Here is a 15,677-nt window from a genome sequence, read left to right as displayed (position 1 = left end):
AAGAGAAGAAAAAAGAAAAAATAAAAGAGGTAAAAAAGAAAAGCGAGAATGGGGTGACTTGTGGCCTCGCGTGGAAAGTCGCGGACTGCTAAACAAAAGGTTCCAGGTTTGAACCCGATTCGATCCTAAACATATCATGTGCCACATAAGAGGTTTTTTAGAAAAAATTGTGGGAGGAAGAGAATAAAAAGGAGAAAAAAATAAATTATAATTGATAAAGTAAACTTATAACCAGATTAAAAGGAGAAGGAGAGGAAGAGAATTACACTTCGTGTGTCAAAAATGAAGGTAAATGAATAGTGAGAACGAGATGAGATCAGTTATGATTAACTAATTAATTAAGGCGATGAATAATTATGCCGTTAATTTATAACATTTCTTTGTTTACAATTATAGTAATATCATAGCTGCAATAAATTAGAACTTAAACGAGACAAAAAAACGAAATAATGGTATAACACTAATGACAGTTAATTATAACCGATGTTATCAACACGCAACCGAGCGTGTATAAACGTAGTGGCTATTTACAGGCGTGTGCATTTTTCCGTGCGTAAAAAGTGCACAAATCAACGCAAGATAACATGGCACGATAACTTAACAATGAGTGGAAAAAGAAAGAAATAAGAATATAAAAAATAATAAAATGAGTGAACAGACGGATTTTTTAAAATAAAAGGGAAAGAAGATAAGAAATGAGAAAAAAAGGCAACATGGAAGAAAAAAGAAGGGATGAAGAAAGAAAAATAAAAAGAGTAGAGGAGAAGAAAAAAGGAGGGAGAGGGGAAAAAAGAGAGAGAAAAAGAAATGCTCTTTCTCATATTACGTATTTATAAAAAAGCCGCCTGTGAATAATTATCGAAAATCTGCGGTACGATTAATTAATCATACTCCGCAAGGGATTATAAATCACTATATATATATTGCACTGACCAATTTGTCGCTTATCAATAATACTTCGCGTTTATTACTAGTCCTTTTTGTGCGAATGTTTCATCCTGTTTTCACACAAGTGTGTCGCGGACTAATAAATCATAAATAATAGCGCAAAATTCAAAATTTAGTTTTTTCTCGAAATCTCATTTCAAATGAAATTAAATTCGATCGAGATTACAATTAAAAAGAATATGTATACAATAATTTTAAAAAATTCTAGACTAAAGAAGCTATTTTAATAAACAAATCTATAGTTTCTTCCTTTTCTTCGTATTCGTGATACTTAATAGCAACCTTTTACGCACGAAAAATGCACATATGATTATTATTATTATAATCGAGCTGCTTCGCAAATAGTCGCAACAATATGTGTTTTATATATATATATATATATATATATATATATATATATATATATATATATGCCGCATTACATTAAAACTAGAATATAAAATTAAAGAGTTTTTTAACACGCAACTTTGTATATCCGTAAAAAAGTTGTTCTTTCAACGGAAAACAATCGCAATCACACTATTTCCGGATCACACAACTTTCAACGTTTCCAGACATTTCTAGACAAAGTTCAGAAATCTTCTTCACTAATTATTTTTATGTTATTGTAAGAATTATTATAAGAGTTTCGTCGGTCCACATGTATAAAAACTGTTGAGAAATGTGTATTTTGTACAAAATGTTAATACTAAATCTCTGCGTGTATTAAATTTTTAATTATATTTTAATATTTCTTCTCGTTTGTTTACTAAAATCGCTTCTAAAAATCTCATCTTTACATCTACATATATAGGCTAGTATGTAAAGTATGCCGTTTGGTTAACATTTTTTCGTTTTTTCTTTAAATATGTATAAATAAAAAAAAGGAAACTGTATGCAGCTTTATTAAAATTGCAACATATATATTTACATCCTTATACATGCGAGCTAGTTGATTATATATTTATTTGTGCAGAGACTGTGGAGAATTGTATTGACCGATTAAAAATCAAATAAATTTGTAATGAAATTCTATAGTAAATTAGAAAAACGTGCTCGACTAACAATTGTAAAAAAACGATCATCTTAAATCGTCAAAAAACATCAGCGACGAAACTCTTTGTTTTATTTCTGCCAATGAGAAAAATTCTCTGTTCTCTTTATAATGAAAATTACAGCTAATGTAAAAAGACATGTGTGTTGCATGTCATGGGCGTCTGCAGGAACGTTCTCCAGGGAAGGGCATGATTAAATTTTTTTAATTTCCTATTATATTATTCTTCCTTAATTCTTTAAAGTCAATTTTTTCATTATTTTTTTATTTTAATATTTTATTATTTTATTTTAATATTTTTATCCCTAATAGCACACATCTCGAAGACGTTCAGAGAACATCCTGAGGATGTTCGAATGTCCTCTAGATATCCTTGAATATCCTCTGAATATCTTTCGGATATGTTGTGCTCTGTTATTAGGGATATTCAATAAAATTGCAGATAAATTCCAGTGTTTATTCACAAGGAGAGTAAATGCTTAATTTTTTTACTGATTCCTAAGCAAATGCCCCCTCTTGCCCTCCTCTGCGGATGCCCATGTTGCATGTTATACGTATGGTATACTTTGGTTTTAAATGTAAAAAATCGCGAGAAATGTGCGCTTTTCAGTCTAATAAATTCAAATTTTTTGCGCTCTCCATTTCGCAAAACTGCAAGAATCAAATATAAATTGAAATTTAGTAGAATGTGTATGTGTGCTATGTTATTGAAGAGTGCTTTCCAGCAATAGAACATAGTCATGCACTGTATGACATAGTGTTACATTCTGCTTAGCTTTTCTTTATTTCACCGCCAGAGAGCAGAGCATTCACTTTGCGTAGTTTTTTCAAAGTTTTAAGTTTTTAAAATTTATTTTTCATCATAATATAGAAAAGATAAAAGATGTTAAATATACAAAATGATATTAAAGATAAAAATATTGATATCCATAGAGTGACACAAAACGATATGATATTTCTGATTTCAATCGAATCTGTGTCTAATGGGAACTGTGTGTGAAATATCGTCGTGTTCGACTGATAATGTGCGTTAATTGAAACCCATTCGTTGGAAAAGGTCAATACACTGTATTACAATAGTATTGCCTATACTATTACTGGAAAACACTTGAAGTTTTGAAACAAATCGCAAAAAACTATCGATAGTCGAAAGATATAGGTGAATATTTCGCGATGAATCGTTGGTTATAAAAACGATGAATGGTATCATTTGTAAATTTATAATTCCCATTCATCATCGATGACCTTACGATTTGTCATCAGCTATTCTATCATATCGCGTGTCATATACATGTATATGTAATGCTGATACTGATTTTTCAGTTTAATCAATTCCAAAGGACAATTTGCGGCAAGAGTTGAACCTTTTGAAAATATTTCAAGTTTACACATATGTATGTATATGTTTTGTCGGTGACGATCACGTTGTTGGTGCGCATTAATGTTCCTTGATATTCCTTGATACACATAGTACAACTCCATTTATCGAAATATTTATTCGTTTTCGTTCATTTATCTTTTTCAAATTATCCAATGGTGGATTTCGTGCGCAGATAATTGACTGACTAAAAAAGTAAGTTACCGACAAAGAGAAGCCTCTCTGTTACCGATAAGTACATACTCGTGCATAAGAATTTGTGAAGAAAAATCTAAAGAAATTAAAAATTCGCGGAATTACAGATTTCAAAATTTTGAAATTTTAAAATTCACATACACAAATATGAAATTCTTATTTTAAAAAATCACGAACAAAAAATAAAATAAATTAAAGTAAACGAAAACAAAAAAAAGAAATTTTTCTTAGCTAAATTTTCGCGAAGATTATTTATTCTATCGTCATACTTGAAGCAAATGGAATTCCATTGCAGTCTCGGCACGTTGGATAAAAAACGTCGACGGGGAGAAGGGCGGAATACGGAGCAGGTAAGAACCTTCTCTTGCACATTATTCGTTCACATATTGTACGCCACGTAGATGGGATCGAGTTGGTCCGCGAGGAAACCGTCGCGCAGGTGCATCCGTTGTTTCTCACCACGCGAATTGATGGGAACCACACCGGGATCCACTACGACCACTACGCCGACCACCAAATGGTGTTCCTCGAGCACAGCACTCGTTACCAGAGCCACGAGGTCGAGAGCCTCGCTTTCACTACCGTCTAGTTCTACCACTACCACTAGGAGATTGGTCCATGTGAATACAGCACTGGAAAAAATACGATAACAACGTTCAATTAAAGTACAAATCACATTACAGTAGAGATTTAAAGAAGACTTACCATTCTGCGATTTTCTTGTGACATCGCATGACACTGTTCTCGATGTCTATCGGATGATAGCGCATACCCCGCAACAGTATGGCTTCATCGAGAGCACCAACGACAAACACGGCGTCGTGCAGTTCTGGATCGTTCGACACTAGCTCAGCCTCGGTCGGGTTAGTGGTGTCAGTGGCGCCAGGCACATCGCTGATCACGGATTGCTGAACGCTCTCGGTCCTTCTCAAGAAGCCAAGGTAGCCGGTTCTCGCGTAAACCTCGTTCGTGTTGCCGGTGACCAGCCGCGCGTTGAAGTGGTCAGCATAATCGCTCTCATCGCCGTAGATGGTGAAGTAACCACTCGCATTATGCGACGATTGCACCCAGATCTCGCCTAAATGCGAGTCACCACACTGACCTTTCGTCTCGGGGTTCGCGATGATCACCTTCACGCCGGGTAACAGTTTGCCCGATTCCATCAAGCACAGAGAGTGCGGACTTCCGCGTTCTACTAAGGACACTCGATCGTTACGTAATGCGCGGAGGTCCACGTAGACCGTCGAAGGCTCTGGACTAGAAGCCCCCTATTCGACAAAATCAATCAAGTGATATTTTTTAGGCTTAGGCTTGACAAACTGAGAAACGGTCAATTCTATCAATCAATCTTACCTGTAAGCAAATAGCTGTGTTCACTCGGCAGCCAAACGAGGTGGAGACCGCGCGCGGACTCAAACCTAGAGCAGAAAATAGTTTGCTAAAACTCGACGTTAATGCTATGCGTGGTCTTTCCTCGGCGACGACGACACACGTCCTGACGCACGCAAGACTGACTCCTCGTGCTTTAAGCGCGTGAACTGAAGAGCCGAGTCCCTTGGTGCACAATTCCATAACACCGTACGAGCAGAACGTATCTCTTACTCTGGACTGACTGACCGCTGATAACCAGAGTGCGGGATTAGCTTCCACCTAGCAACAAAATTCGAATGAATTATCGCAATCGAGAATAAAAATGTCTTTATGGTAAGTTTAAATTTATCACAAAGCTTACCTCAGATGGTGGTATTAGTATGGAATGATGTCCACTGTATATACTGCTAAGACACCACAATGCAAAGCCAAGACCTGAATATGGATCTAGACAAAGAGCGATGTGTCTAGAGGGATAGAGCTCGCACGCTAATTTCATGGCGCGGCACAATGAAGTCACTGCCGCATGTGACATCTTGATGCCGGCAAGCATCCCCGTCGTCGAGACGCTAAAGTCCAAATAGGCCAACATTTCCGCGGTAGGTGCCCGATACATAACCGGCAGCTTCTTCTTTGGCATATCGTCCATATCCAGGATTATCGGCCAACTCTTTACTTCGACCACGTTATTTGCTTCCTACAAAACGATAAGCCAATCGATAATATTTTCACTTATTTACAATTCGAGCATTTCTGTCAGTTACCTTTGTTTTGAGCAACTTGAGAAGATTCTGATTAGTCAGCACGAGAACGGATTTGCTGACGTCTACGATCATGCGAACAGTCGGCAAGGTTGTCTGAAGGTTTTGCGGATGAGGCGGCCTGATAGTTACCGGGACTGCGCCTACGTATAAGCAACCATAGAACGCGCATATAAGATCGGTGCCGGGTGGGAAAATAAGAGCCACGTGATCCCCGGTATTAATCCTGCCTCGGTCTAGAAGCAAATTCCCGATCCTCTCGGCCTTCTTGTGCAGCTGCGAGCAAGACAGCGAAGTGGCCACAGCACCTTTCGCATTTAACGACGTAAATATCACATGGTCCGAGGTGCTAACTGCACGCCACCGTAAAATTTCGGAGATGAATTGGTACTGCAAGAAATGCGAGATGCATAAAATACACATTGTGTATAATGCACAATGACAAATATTTTCTCTGATGGCACACCATATTCGAAAGATATTCAGAGGATATCCAGGGAATATCCGGAGAACATCTTCAGGATGTTCTCTGAATGTCTTCGGGATATGTGTGCTGTTAGGATGACAAAAGTCGAAGGATTTACGAACCTTTTTGGCATTGTCGCTATCCTCGTCTAGGACACCCATGTCTCGTCCTTGCGCCGAGGCTAATCGGTTACCCTGGACGATATTTCCCACCATCACGCTGGCCGGACCGACATCTGCAACAGAATCCCCCGCTACACGCCCCCGCACCATTCCGTTAGTAAACCAACGCAAACACTCAACCCGATAATGAGTAGCTCACACACTCTTCCCTGATTGAGGCCGGAAAATCAAAACTAGAGAGCAATTTGGTTCTCGCCATCGGAGCCGCAAATACGCATTCGCATGGGCCTTCCACTCCGCGCAGATCTACTCGTGTTTTAACGCGGATTTACGAATCTTTGAGAATCCATCTGATGCTTATGGGAGCTCCAAATGTCTTTTCTTTATTGGATTGTACAAGTCCAGGCTGATTGTCATTGCTACCATCATGCGTTAAAATTATTTATGTAAAAATAAGCAAGAAATGCAAAAAGGGGTCTTAAATTCTAATAAAAAGCTAAAAAAAAGAGAGGACACGATTTTTTAGTAATAAAAATAAACTAAATAAAAAACTTTTTGCTAATTATTAAAATTGATTATATATTATACTTGCGCTTAATTGGGATAGCAGGACTGTTTGGAACTCAGTCGAAAGAAAGAGAGAGATAATTAAATCGAATAACATGCTAACAAGTGTAATTAATTGTTAGAGGCTTATTAATTAAAAAATAAGATTATGCGATAATTTAATCACAAGTATTTCGCGAAATAGTGTAAATCTTAAATATTTCTCGAGAATATAATGTTTGTTACCACACGATCTAAATAGCGCCCCGAAAAAAAATATACACATACACATTGTATTTTATCGTTAAAAAGTTCGCGTTTTAATATATGACAATTTAATTGATTTCCCCATTTAAATTATGTTTAAAAATATTTGTTAAATTGTCAGAATTAAAGAGAGAATCAAGTATCCTCTTTTTGTTAAATAATACATTTCTTTATAATTTTATGGATAGATAAAATATAAATTTAAGCAACACACATACACACACATACACACACATACACACACTTCATATAACTTTTAAAATAAAATAAAAATATACTTTAAAGTTAAATAAATATACTTTAAAGAAATAGATTTCTTTGTACAATTTTTTAAACAGGCACATAGCGTCCCTTTTTATCTTTTTTTTCGTCCTTTTTGGAAAAGATACTTAATTTTTTTAAGTTTATTCAAGTTCACGTCAATGCCTGTTTAAAAAATTTCAAAAGATATCGGTGCAGTACTCGTTGATCAATTTCGCTTTACTTACCTGAATGAACTTCGCGCGGTTTCGGCAAATTGGTGACGCAGGTATGAGGGCAAAGAAGGACATTTGCTGGATGCAGAGCACCTTCGAGGAAGCGACGTTTCGTTTCCGAGAGATGAATACCTCCTAATGGCGTTTTGGGCAAATAGTTGGGTGGCACCAAGGCAAGGCAGTATATTCCTACAGCGTGAATCGAATCGACTGCTTGCAGTACTCGAGACATCCATTGGAAGCTCTGCGCGAAATAATAAACTTTCAAAGAGTATCCAAGTCAACTTCCAAAACAACAAGCGTCATCTTATTGAAAAATATAATTCTTCTCCTCCTCTTTATAAAATAAAATAGCAAGCAAAATTTCAAAATATACCTCTTCCTCGCTACAATCAGGCCGTTGTTCGGCAACGACACATATCCTCTCGTCCCTGAGGACCCTCACGCTGAAAACGGCGATTCTACCGCGATAGATGAATTTCATCGGTTCGACTGCTAACACGGTGGCGATAATATCATCAGCATTATGTTTCCTGCCGGTCACCGTCATAAGACCATCACGTGATCCGCAGACAAAAACAAGTCCACCAGGACCGAGGAAACCCAACAGACCGGATCGCGTGTACTCCACATCGCCCAAGGCTATACCATCGGCTTGTAAAGGAGATACCTTGAAGGTATTGTTTGTGAGTCCTTGTAAGCCCCAATATTGGCTACCGGTCGCCGCACTATGCACGCAAATCTCACCGACTTCGTCTGTCTTACAAATGGACGGCTGTCCTTCCATTTTAATAACGACTACTATACCTATATACCAAAAATACAGGGATAAATTCTCATTAAAAAGGTAGGAATTATATAAATAGCGATTTGCAGATAGATAAACGATTGACTCACTTCCAGGCATTACTTGACCGCAATCCTGCAGCGTCAATGATGTGAGAGAATTCTCCTGATCCACTCTGACAACTCCGTAACTCAATCCGGACATGGAGAGAACTCCACGACCAGTCGCGTTCACTCCTGCGCGTCCTGGCCTTCTTACCGAGACTGTGAGGGCTTCGCTGGAGGAGGCACAAGGACAAACAGCATCCGGCCTGAGTCCCTTGGATTGGAATACAGAGAGGAACTGATCGCAAGATGATAAAGACCAGGGATTTGCACCGTCCGCTACAAGCAACAGCCTTAAAGATGCTAAGGAGATATCCTTATGATCCTTGGTGGCAAGCAAACCCCAATGAAGATCCCGTGACTTGACGACGGCAACGCTTGCGCGATGTTTCGTGATCATCTGCATCCAACTGGCGGGATTGACTTTCATCAAGGCATAAGGAATAAAGATCACGTGCATGCCATTCAACACGCTGGTCAGAGTACTATGCCAAAGGCCAACCTCCCGCTTGAAGTCCAACACGCAGACGGCGTTCTCGCCTTCGGTATAGCCGCAAGCCTGCGTGAGAGCGCGGCAGTGAGCCATCATCGCCGCCCTGGTAATAGTCACACCCATCACGGAGCCGTCTTTGTCGGTAGTGTATTCGATATACGCTGGCGTATCATCCGTGAGTCGCGGTGGGGATAACCAATCTTTGGGCGTCTTGCCCAGATGCTCGGTAACAAACCAATGCAATTTCGGCCAACCTTTGAAGGCCACTACTTCACCAGCCGCCGTCTTTGGCAGACCCTTCAAACACGCTTCACTGGTCAGTGCCACCTGAAGAATATCAAGATATCTAAATGCTTCTGATCTGGAGAACTATTATAATTATGTATATAAACGGACTAATGCAACTCGCAAAGTTGCATAGTCAATTGGTCATGCAAATATAGTAAGGAATATTGATTGGCAAATAAGTTGACTCGCTTACCTGAATTCCGCAGCTTCCCAGGAGGAAACCAATTTGTTGAGAACCCGCGTCACGTCGGGTCAGAGGAACTTCGATGGGCACCGGCACAATACCGGCCTGCAAGCAGCCGTAAAAAGCGCACATGAAGCTGATCGGATCGTTATTTGGATAAACTAGAGCAATCCTGTCGCCAGGTTTTAAGCAACAGTCGCCACCGCGACTTAGAGCCTTATTCAGTAGAGTATAGGCAATTTTGTGGGAGCGACTGAGTAGTTTCCCGTACGTGAGAGTTACGCAAAGCTTGCCATTAGGGTCTAAGACAGTTGCTACAGGTGCTTTATATGTCGCCGAGCCGTATCTGTGGACACGTAGTAAATGAATTCTTATATGGATCGCTGAAATTGCAAATCCACGTTCAGTCTTGAATCGGAATCACCAGATTCATCCTAAGGGCCTGAGCAGAATGGCTGACTTATAATCTGAAGACACTATTTTATGCCCTAAGTTTTTGTCTTAGGTAACGCACAATACTTTCTTATGTCATAAGTCAGCCATTCTGCTCAGGCCCTAACGTTCAACTATAAAACTTACCTTTGAATCGCGGCTTCAAGAGATCGTGGCAAGCCAGATGGCACCGACAGCATCTCGCCAATCGCCGACGTCATGGAACCACCTTCAGGTTTGGGAGCATTCGGATCTTTCGGATTTGCAGCGATCTCCAGTTCGATATCATCGTCCTCGTAGAACTCGGGTAGTGGCCGGCGCTTCGGCCGTTTTAGTGTATTTAGTAGCTGTTGGATTTTAGCGGAGACCTTCCAGCGGCCAGTGGTACCGGTATTATTTTGATCTTCGACCATGTGCGCGTAGCGATTGACCCGGTCGGCACCGGGCCGGCGCGTCGCCGATTGTTGTTGACTAACCGGAGTGTTACTCGTCACGTGAGTCACGTCTGGCGGTTGAATGTTGCAATAGGCATGAGGTGTGTACTCGGCAATGTCGGTGATATCGGCACCGGGCGGCCTTCTTGCCGGTGGTCTCGGCGGCGGTGGAGTATCGCGGGCAGAACCGGTACTACTGGTATCAGAGAGACCTGTACCTGAGGGAGTAGGTAATTACTTATTATATTATTCATGGCAGGAGTAGAATAATTTAATCTCGTGCTATTATTATGACATCGTGCAGTTTTCCATCTGTATGATTCCACGCTTTCCAGTTACATGGAAAAGAAAATGATATTTGTATTTGTTTTGTTAGTATATGGTCTGATGCAAAATCAACACGACATGCACGCAGCATCTTTTCATTTAGAGAGTGAACTATATTGATGTTTCATATCCTAAATATTTGTATACCTATCCTATTTTCTACGCTTTTTACAAAAAATGTTTCCCAAGACAAATACAATTATATGAATTGGTTAAGGGTTTTCTTGGTTTTCCCATAAGTTTTTAATATTAAAATATTAGTGTTCCATAAACATATCGAGAGAAACTTTTTACCCAAATTAAATTTTATAATGATATTCAATGATTGGATAATAGTATTAAATCTTAATTTTAATGAGATCAAAATAGATAGATATGATGAAAGTGGTAAAGTTGTATAAAAATAATTTTAGAATTGCTGGAAAAGAATATGCTCATGTATCTAGAAAAATGCTTTTGAAGAGATCTTGCGTAGTAAAACAACTATTGTATTTACCAGTTGGACCACCTGCGCCAGGGCTCTCTTCGGTGACGACACTGTCCTCGTCACTGCTGGATTCGCCACTGTCGCGCCTCTCTCGATCAGGGCTTCTGGCCATCACAGAAGTTCTCTTCGACGGCATCGGTAGAGACGGTTTTGGCCGTCCTTGCATCGCCGCTAGAGCCTGTTGCACCGCTTCCTGGCGCACCTCTAAATACGTAAAAATTGATTATTCGAATGAATGACAAGTGAAGACGAATGACAATGCGAAGGCACTTTGTTTTACTCTCGCTACATCTGTTCATTATCATTTCAACACTATGTATATGCAAATACATATTGCGTATCATACGTTTTTATTATATATTACTGATGATCTAACATTCTTGTAGCGTGTACCTTCGCACATAAACAATTCATAAGAATAAGATGCTACGAGACAGAAAGGTTGAAGAGAACTGAGTTCTCTGACAAGTAAACCTCGGGGAACGTCAGACTCTGATTTTTTTCAAATTTTTTACAGTTGCTTCTGATGTCAAAGTATGAAGAAATCTGTCCTTGTTTTTAGCTCAAATTGATTTTTTCATTTTTTTTTTTTTAACTTTCAATTTTGCGCAAATATACGATTTTTTACGTGTTTAAACAAGTTCTTACTTTTTACAAATAAATCTATTCGATTTTGATAAAACTCGGCACACAAATAGAACATTAAATAATAGTTTAATAATTTTTTTACCGCATTAAGTAGCTTTGAGCTGTTTTTAAGTATTTTCTAAACAATTTTTTAAAAATATTTTTATATTTTTTTGTATCTTCTTTGTTTTATATACTTTTTCTTTTTTTTTCTTATAATTATATAACTAATTTTTTTCACACAAATAAACTTTACAAAAACTACATCTATTGAATGAAAAGTTTTCACAATTTTGTTTAAAATTTGAGAAACATACGTGTAAAATTTATAATTGTGAAGATATTTCATTTAATACAAGTAGTTTCTGTAAACTTTATTTGTGTGCAAATCATAGTATTATTAAATCTGTTCACATTTGTAAAAATTATATTAAATAATATTATTATATTTGTTGCAATTATTAGATTAAAAAAAAATTAGTTATAAAATTGTAAGAAAAAAGGAAAAATATAAAACAAAAAAGATATAAAAAAATATAAAAATATTTTTTAAAAATTGTTTAGAAAATACTTAAAAACAGCTCAAAGCTGCTTAATGCGGTAAAAAGAAATTAATAAACTATTATTCAATGTTCTATTTGTGTGCCAAGTTTCATCAAAATCGGATAGATTTATTCATAAAAGGTAAGAACTTGTTTAAATACGTGAAAAATCGTATATTTGCGCAAAATTGAGAATTAAAAAAAAAATGAAAAAGTCGATTTGAGCTAAAAATAACAACAGATTTCTTCATACTTTGGCATCAGAAACAACTGTAAAAAATTTGAAAAAAATTGGAGTTTGACGTTCCTCGAGGTTTACTTGTGAGAAGATTTTTAATAAATATGTGTGTGTATGTATGTATGTATGCTATAATAAATATAACAATAAAAATCAGTTGTTGCTATATATTTCCAAACAATCCGTATTATTGTGATCTCATGCAATACTCTTGATAGGATTGCTTACAACTGTATTTCTGTACTGTACAAGGTGCAAATATATTTTGCTTACAAAATAAGAAAGATTGTATAATCTCTAAAAATTATATATTTTACTTTAAATTTTTTAATTTTAAATATTTTTTTAATTTTAAATGTAGAGCATAAATGAATGTTTATGTAATTCAAAAATTCGCAGTTTTGCAACTTCTTGATTCATTATTATTTGTAATTTCAGATAATTGTTATGTTTTTGTTAATATAATATAAGCTTTAAAAATGTATAATTACTTATTCGTTCACTTTAATATTATTTCAATTATATTTCACAATATCGTATTCCATTAACGAAGGACATTGTAATCACTTACAAGAACATAAAGAAAATAGAATATGTATTTATATTTAAATGAAATACACAGTATGGAATATATATAAACTTAGTTGTTGTATGCAAAAAGAATTGGAGATACTAATCGGAGACATTTTATTTTATTTATAAATTATTACCAACATATTTAACATCTTTAGAAATACTGGAACTGAAAAGAAAAAATGGACGAAAGCCAACAACAAATAGCGACAGAAAATAAACATTCTAGTTACAATAGACAGTAGCTGTCCATATATTAATACATAAAGACTTGTCCATAAAACAAATATCAATCAGAGAAGCACATGTTACAAATTGTTCATTTGGCCGGATCTACAACAGGTATAGTAAGCTCTAAGCTTGAAAAAATTCACCAATCACAGTCAAGAATGAGGGGAATAATTAACTGTGGTTGATCAATTTCTTAAGGCTTAGAGTTTACTACACCTATTGTAGACCCGGCCTTTATTTTATTCATGGTATGTATCTGTCAAAAATTATACGGTAACTTACGATTTCTAAAATCGAATAAATTTTTATCGATAAGAACTATCGAAATTGGGATGGGGACTATCAAAATTTGATATTTTTAAATAATATTTTATTCGCTGAAGCATCATATTTATTATATATATATAACTATAATTCAATAAATTTAAGAAATGTTCATTATTAATTTGACCATGATCTTCACGGGTTTTGTAAAGTATAGAACATCAAAGAGAATGTTACCCTATATAAGTGCATGATATTATTTAATATTTAAGCAATATTCTAGGCGTATTTTTAGAATATTTAATATTCATAATATCATGTTCTTATAGGGTGTCTGATGTGGTAAACAATATAATATAATTCAATCATATTAGTGACAAAAATATTTTTATAAATAGACGAAACAAAAATATGTAGAAATTCTGTTGAGTGATTTTTTAAAAAGCTAACGCTTTGTATATCAAACGTCCATTTCTGGATCGATTTAACTTTCGATGAGGTACAGTTTGTTGACTCGTCTTACGGGTAACGATGTACCAGATGGAAGATTATCTATACTTGCATTGATGTGAGATAAATACAGCTTTCTATCGACGCTTTCAAAGCAATTTTTTCTTATTATGCTAAACGACATTTCATTCTATGAAGAAATGTAAGATATGCGGGGCAAGGCACAAACTAAGCTTCGAGAAGCTTTGAAATTTATTCAAAGAACAGCTAATGCAAAGCTGCAGAAACGACGAAATTATACAAGTAGATAAATAATGTTAATCACATTCAATGCTATACACATTTTGTCATAATTATAACAAATATATATAATGACAGTATAATTTTCTTTCATGCATAAACTATAAAAATTACTTATCATACATCTAGATAATTTAAGAAATACATTATATCGGCTTTATTATTAGATACATCTCGAAAATGCATTAAAAGATTTGGAGGAATAAAAAAAGTATATCTTGAGATAACGACTTTTTTACAATTAGCTGCGTTGAACGAAAAAAGGGGCACCAAAGGAGTTTAAAATATGTTTGTAGATCGAAAGATCCGATCTGTTCGATTTGAACAACATGGAAAATTGAGAATAAATAGAACTCTAAAATACTTCAACAATATATTACCTAGTTTTGAGGCTTTCGCGGCCATTGGAATCATCAATGTAAAAGGCTTCCGGATGGATGCTGCGTGATTGAACAGCGTAATGCTGACGTTTTGTATTACGCATTTTGCAAAAATATATTACCTAGTGTCGTACTACCTGGATGGTAGTCCTGGTATTCCTAGCATCATTTCTCAAGTGTACTCACCGGAATGATAACGGCTTTCATTGCGTGTAAGTCGGCGATTACCACGTCTCGCAGCCGCCGCTGCTACCGCTGCCGCTGAAGCAGTTGTATTCGAGTTTCCGGTATTCCCTGTGAAGCCGCCAGATCCTGGGGGACTGGCGATCCCGCCAGGCGCTAAGCGACCACCTGCATGCAAAATAACAACAACAAACGGCACATAGACAAAAGTGGAACGGGCTACAAGGACTGACTGCGAAGACTCGTCATCGTTTTTCGCTTTTCTTCAATCTCATCGCATCCGGATAAACAAGGACATTAAAGATACTTAGGGTTTCCCTATTGCTGTATTGGTGAACTAGTGCACATTAGAATGTAATAAGTTAAAGGGTTTGTTCTTTATTGCTGTACTGATGAACTAGTGCAATAAGTTAGAATGAGACAAATATATTTTGTTTCACTCTAATTTACTGCACCAATCTGAACTAGTTTACTAGTTCAATAATAAAGAACAAATCCAATAAGTTAAAGTGACAAATATATTTTAGGTCTGTTCTTTTTAGCTGAATTGGCTGCACTAGTTCAAAGTTTATCTTTTTTACTCCACATTGGAGGGAAAGAGATAAACTTTGAACTATAGTACAGCTAGTTCAGTCAAGAAAAATAGACCTTTTGTTTCACTCTATAACTTACTGCACTAGTGTACACTAGTTCACTAGCGCAGCAATAAAGAATAAATTCTTAGAATTAGTAAATATTCTCTTTCTATTTATCTCTACTTCGTTATTATATTAATTACGAGGCAATCTCA

General features: G+C 36.5%; 1 protein-coding gene across 8 annotated transcripts in view; it reads right to left on the bottom strand.

Annotated features, from left to right (window-relative positions):
- Positions 1-351: 351 nt before the first annotated feature.
- Positions 352-15,677, bottom strand: part of DIP2 (disco-interacting protein 2) — a 36,821-nt gene continuing 21,495 nt past the window's right edge. For 3 of the 8 annotated variants that reach the window (XM_029313729.2, XM_029313723.2, XM_029313727.2), the window contains 13 exons: positions 14,891-15,055; positions 11,109-11,303; positions 9,999-10,503; positions 9,429-9,765; positions 8,461-9,274; positions 7,940-8,370; positions 7,576-7,807; positions 6,275-6,405; positions 5,690-6,076; positions 5,287-5,622; positions 4,908-5,204; positions 4,260-4,822; positions 352-4,186 (listed from right to left, as the gene is read on the bottom strand). In XM_029313729.2, coding sequence (XP_029169562.1) covers positions 3,934-4,186; positions 4,260-4,822; positions 4,908-5,204; positions 5,287-5,622; positions 5,690-6,076; positions 6,275-6,405; positions 7,576-7,807; positions 7,940-8,370; positions 8,461-9,274; positions 9,429-9,765; positions 9,999-10,503; positions 11,109-11,303; positions 14,891-15,055 — 4,646 coding nt within the window. In that variant the 3' untranslated portion in view covers positions 352-3,933. The remainder of the gene's footprint in view (positions 4,187-4,259; positions 4,823-4,907; positions 5,205-5,286; positions 5,623-5,689; positions 6,077-6,274; positions 6,406-7,575; positions 7,808-7,939; positions 8,371-8,460; positions 9,275-9,428; positions 9,766-9,998; positions 10,504-11,108; positions 11,304-14,890; positions 15,056-15,677) is intronic. The other 5 variants (XM_085484849.1, XM_029313726.2, XM_029313728.2 and 2 more) reach the window with 3 other exon arrangements.

This window comes from Nylanderia fulva, unplaced genomic scaffold (assembly GCF_048542155.1).
Source record: "Nylanderia fulva isolate GAGA-0341 unplaced genomic scaffold, ASM4854215v1 Scaffold32, whole genome shotgun sequence".
Taxonomy (NCBI): domain Eukaryota; kingdom Metazoa; phylum Arthropoda; class Insecta; order Hymenoptera; family Formicidae; genus Nylanderia; species Nylanderia fulva.
Note: the sequence above shows the minus strand (reverse complement) of the source record. Positions and strands in the feature narration are given on the sequence as shown.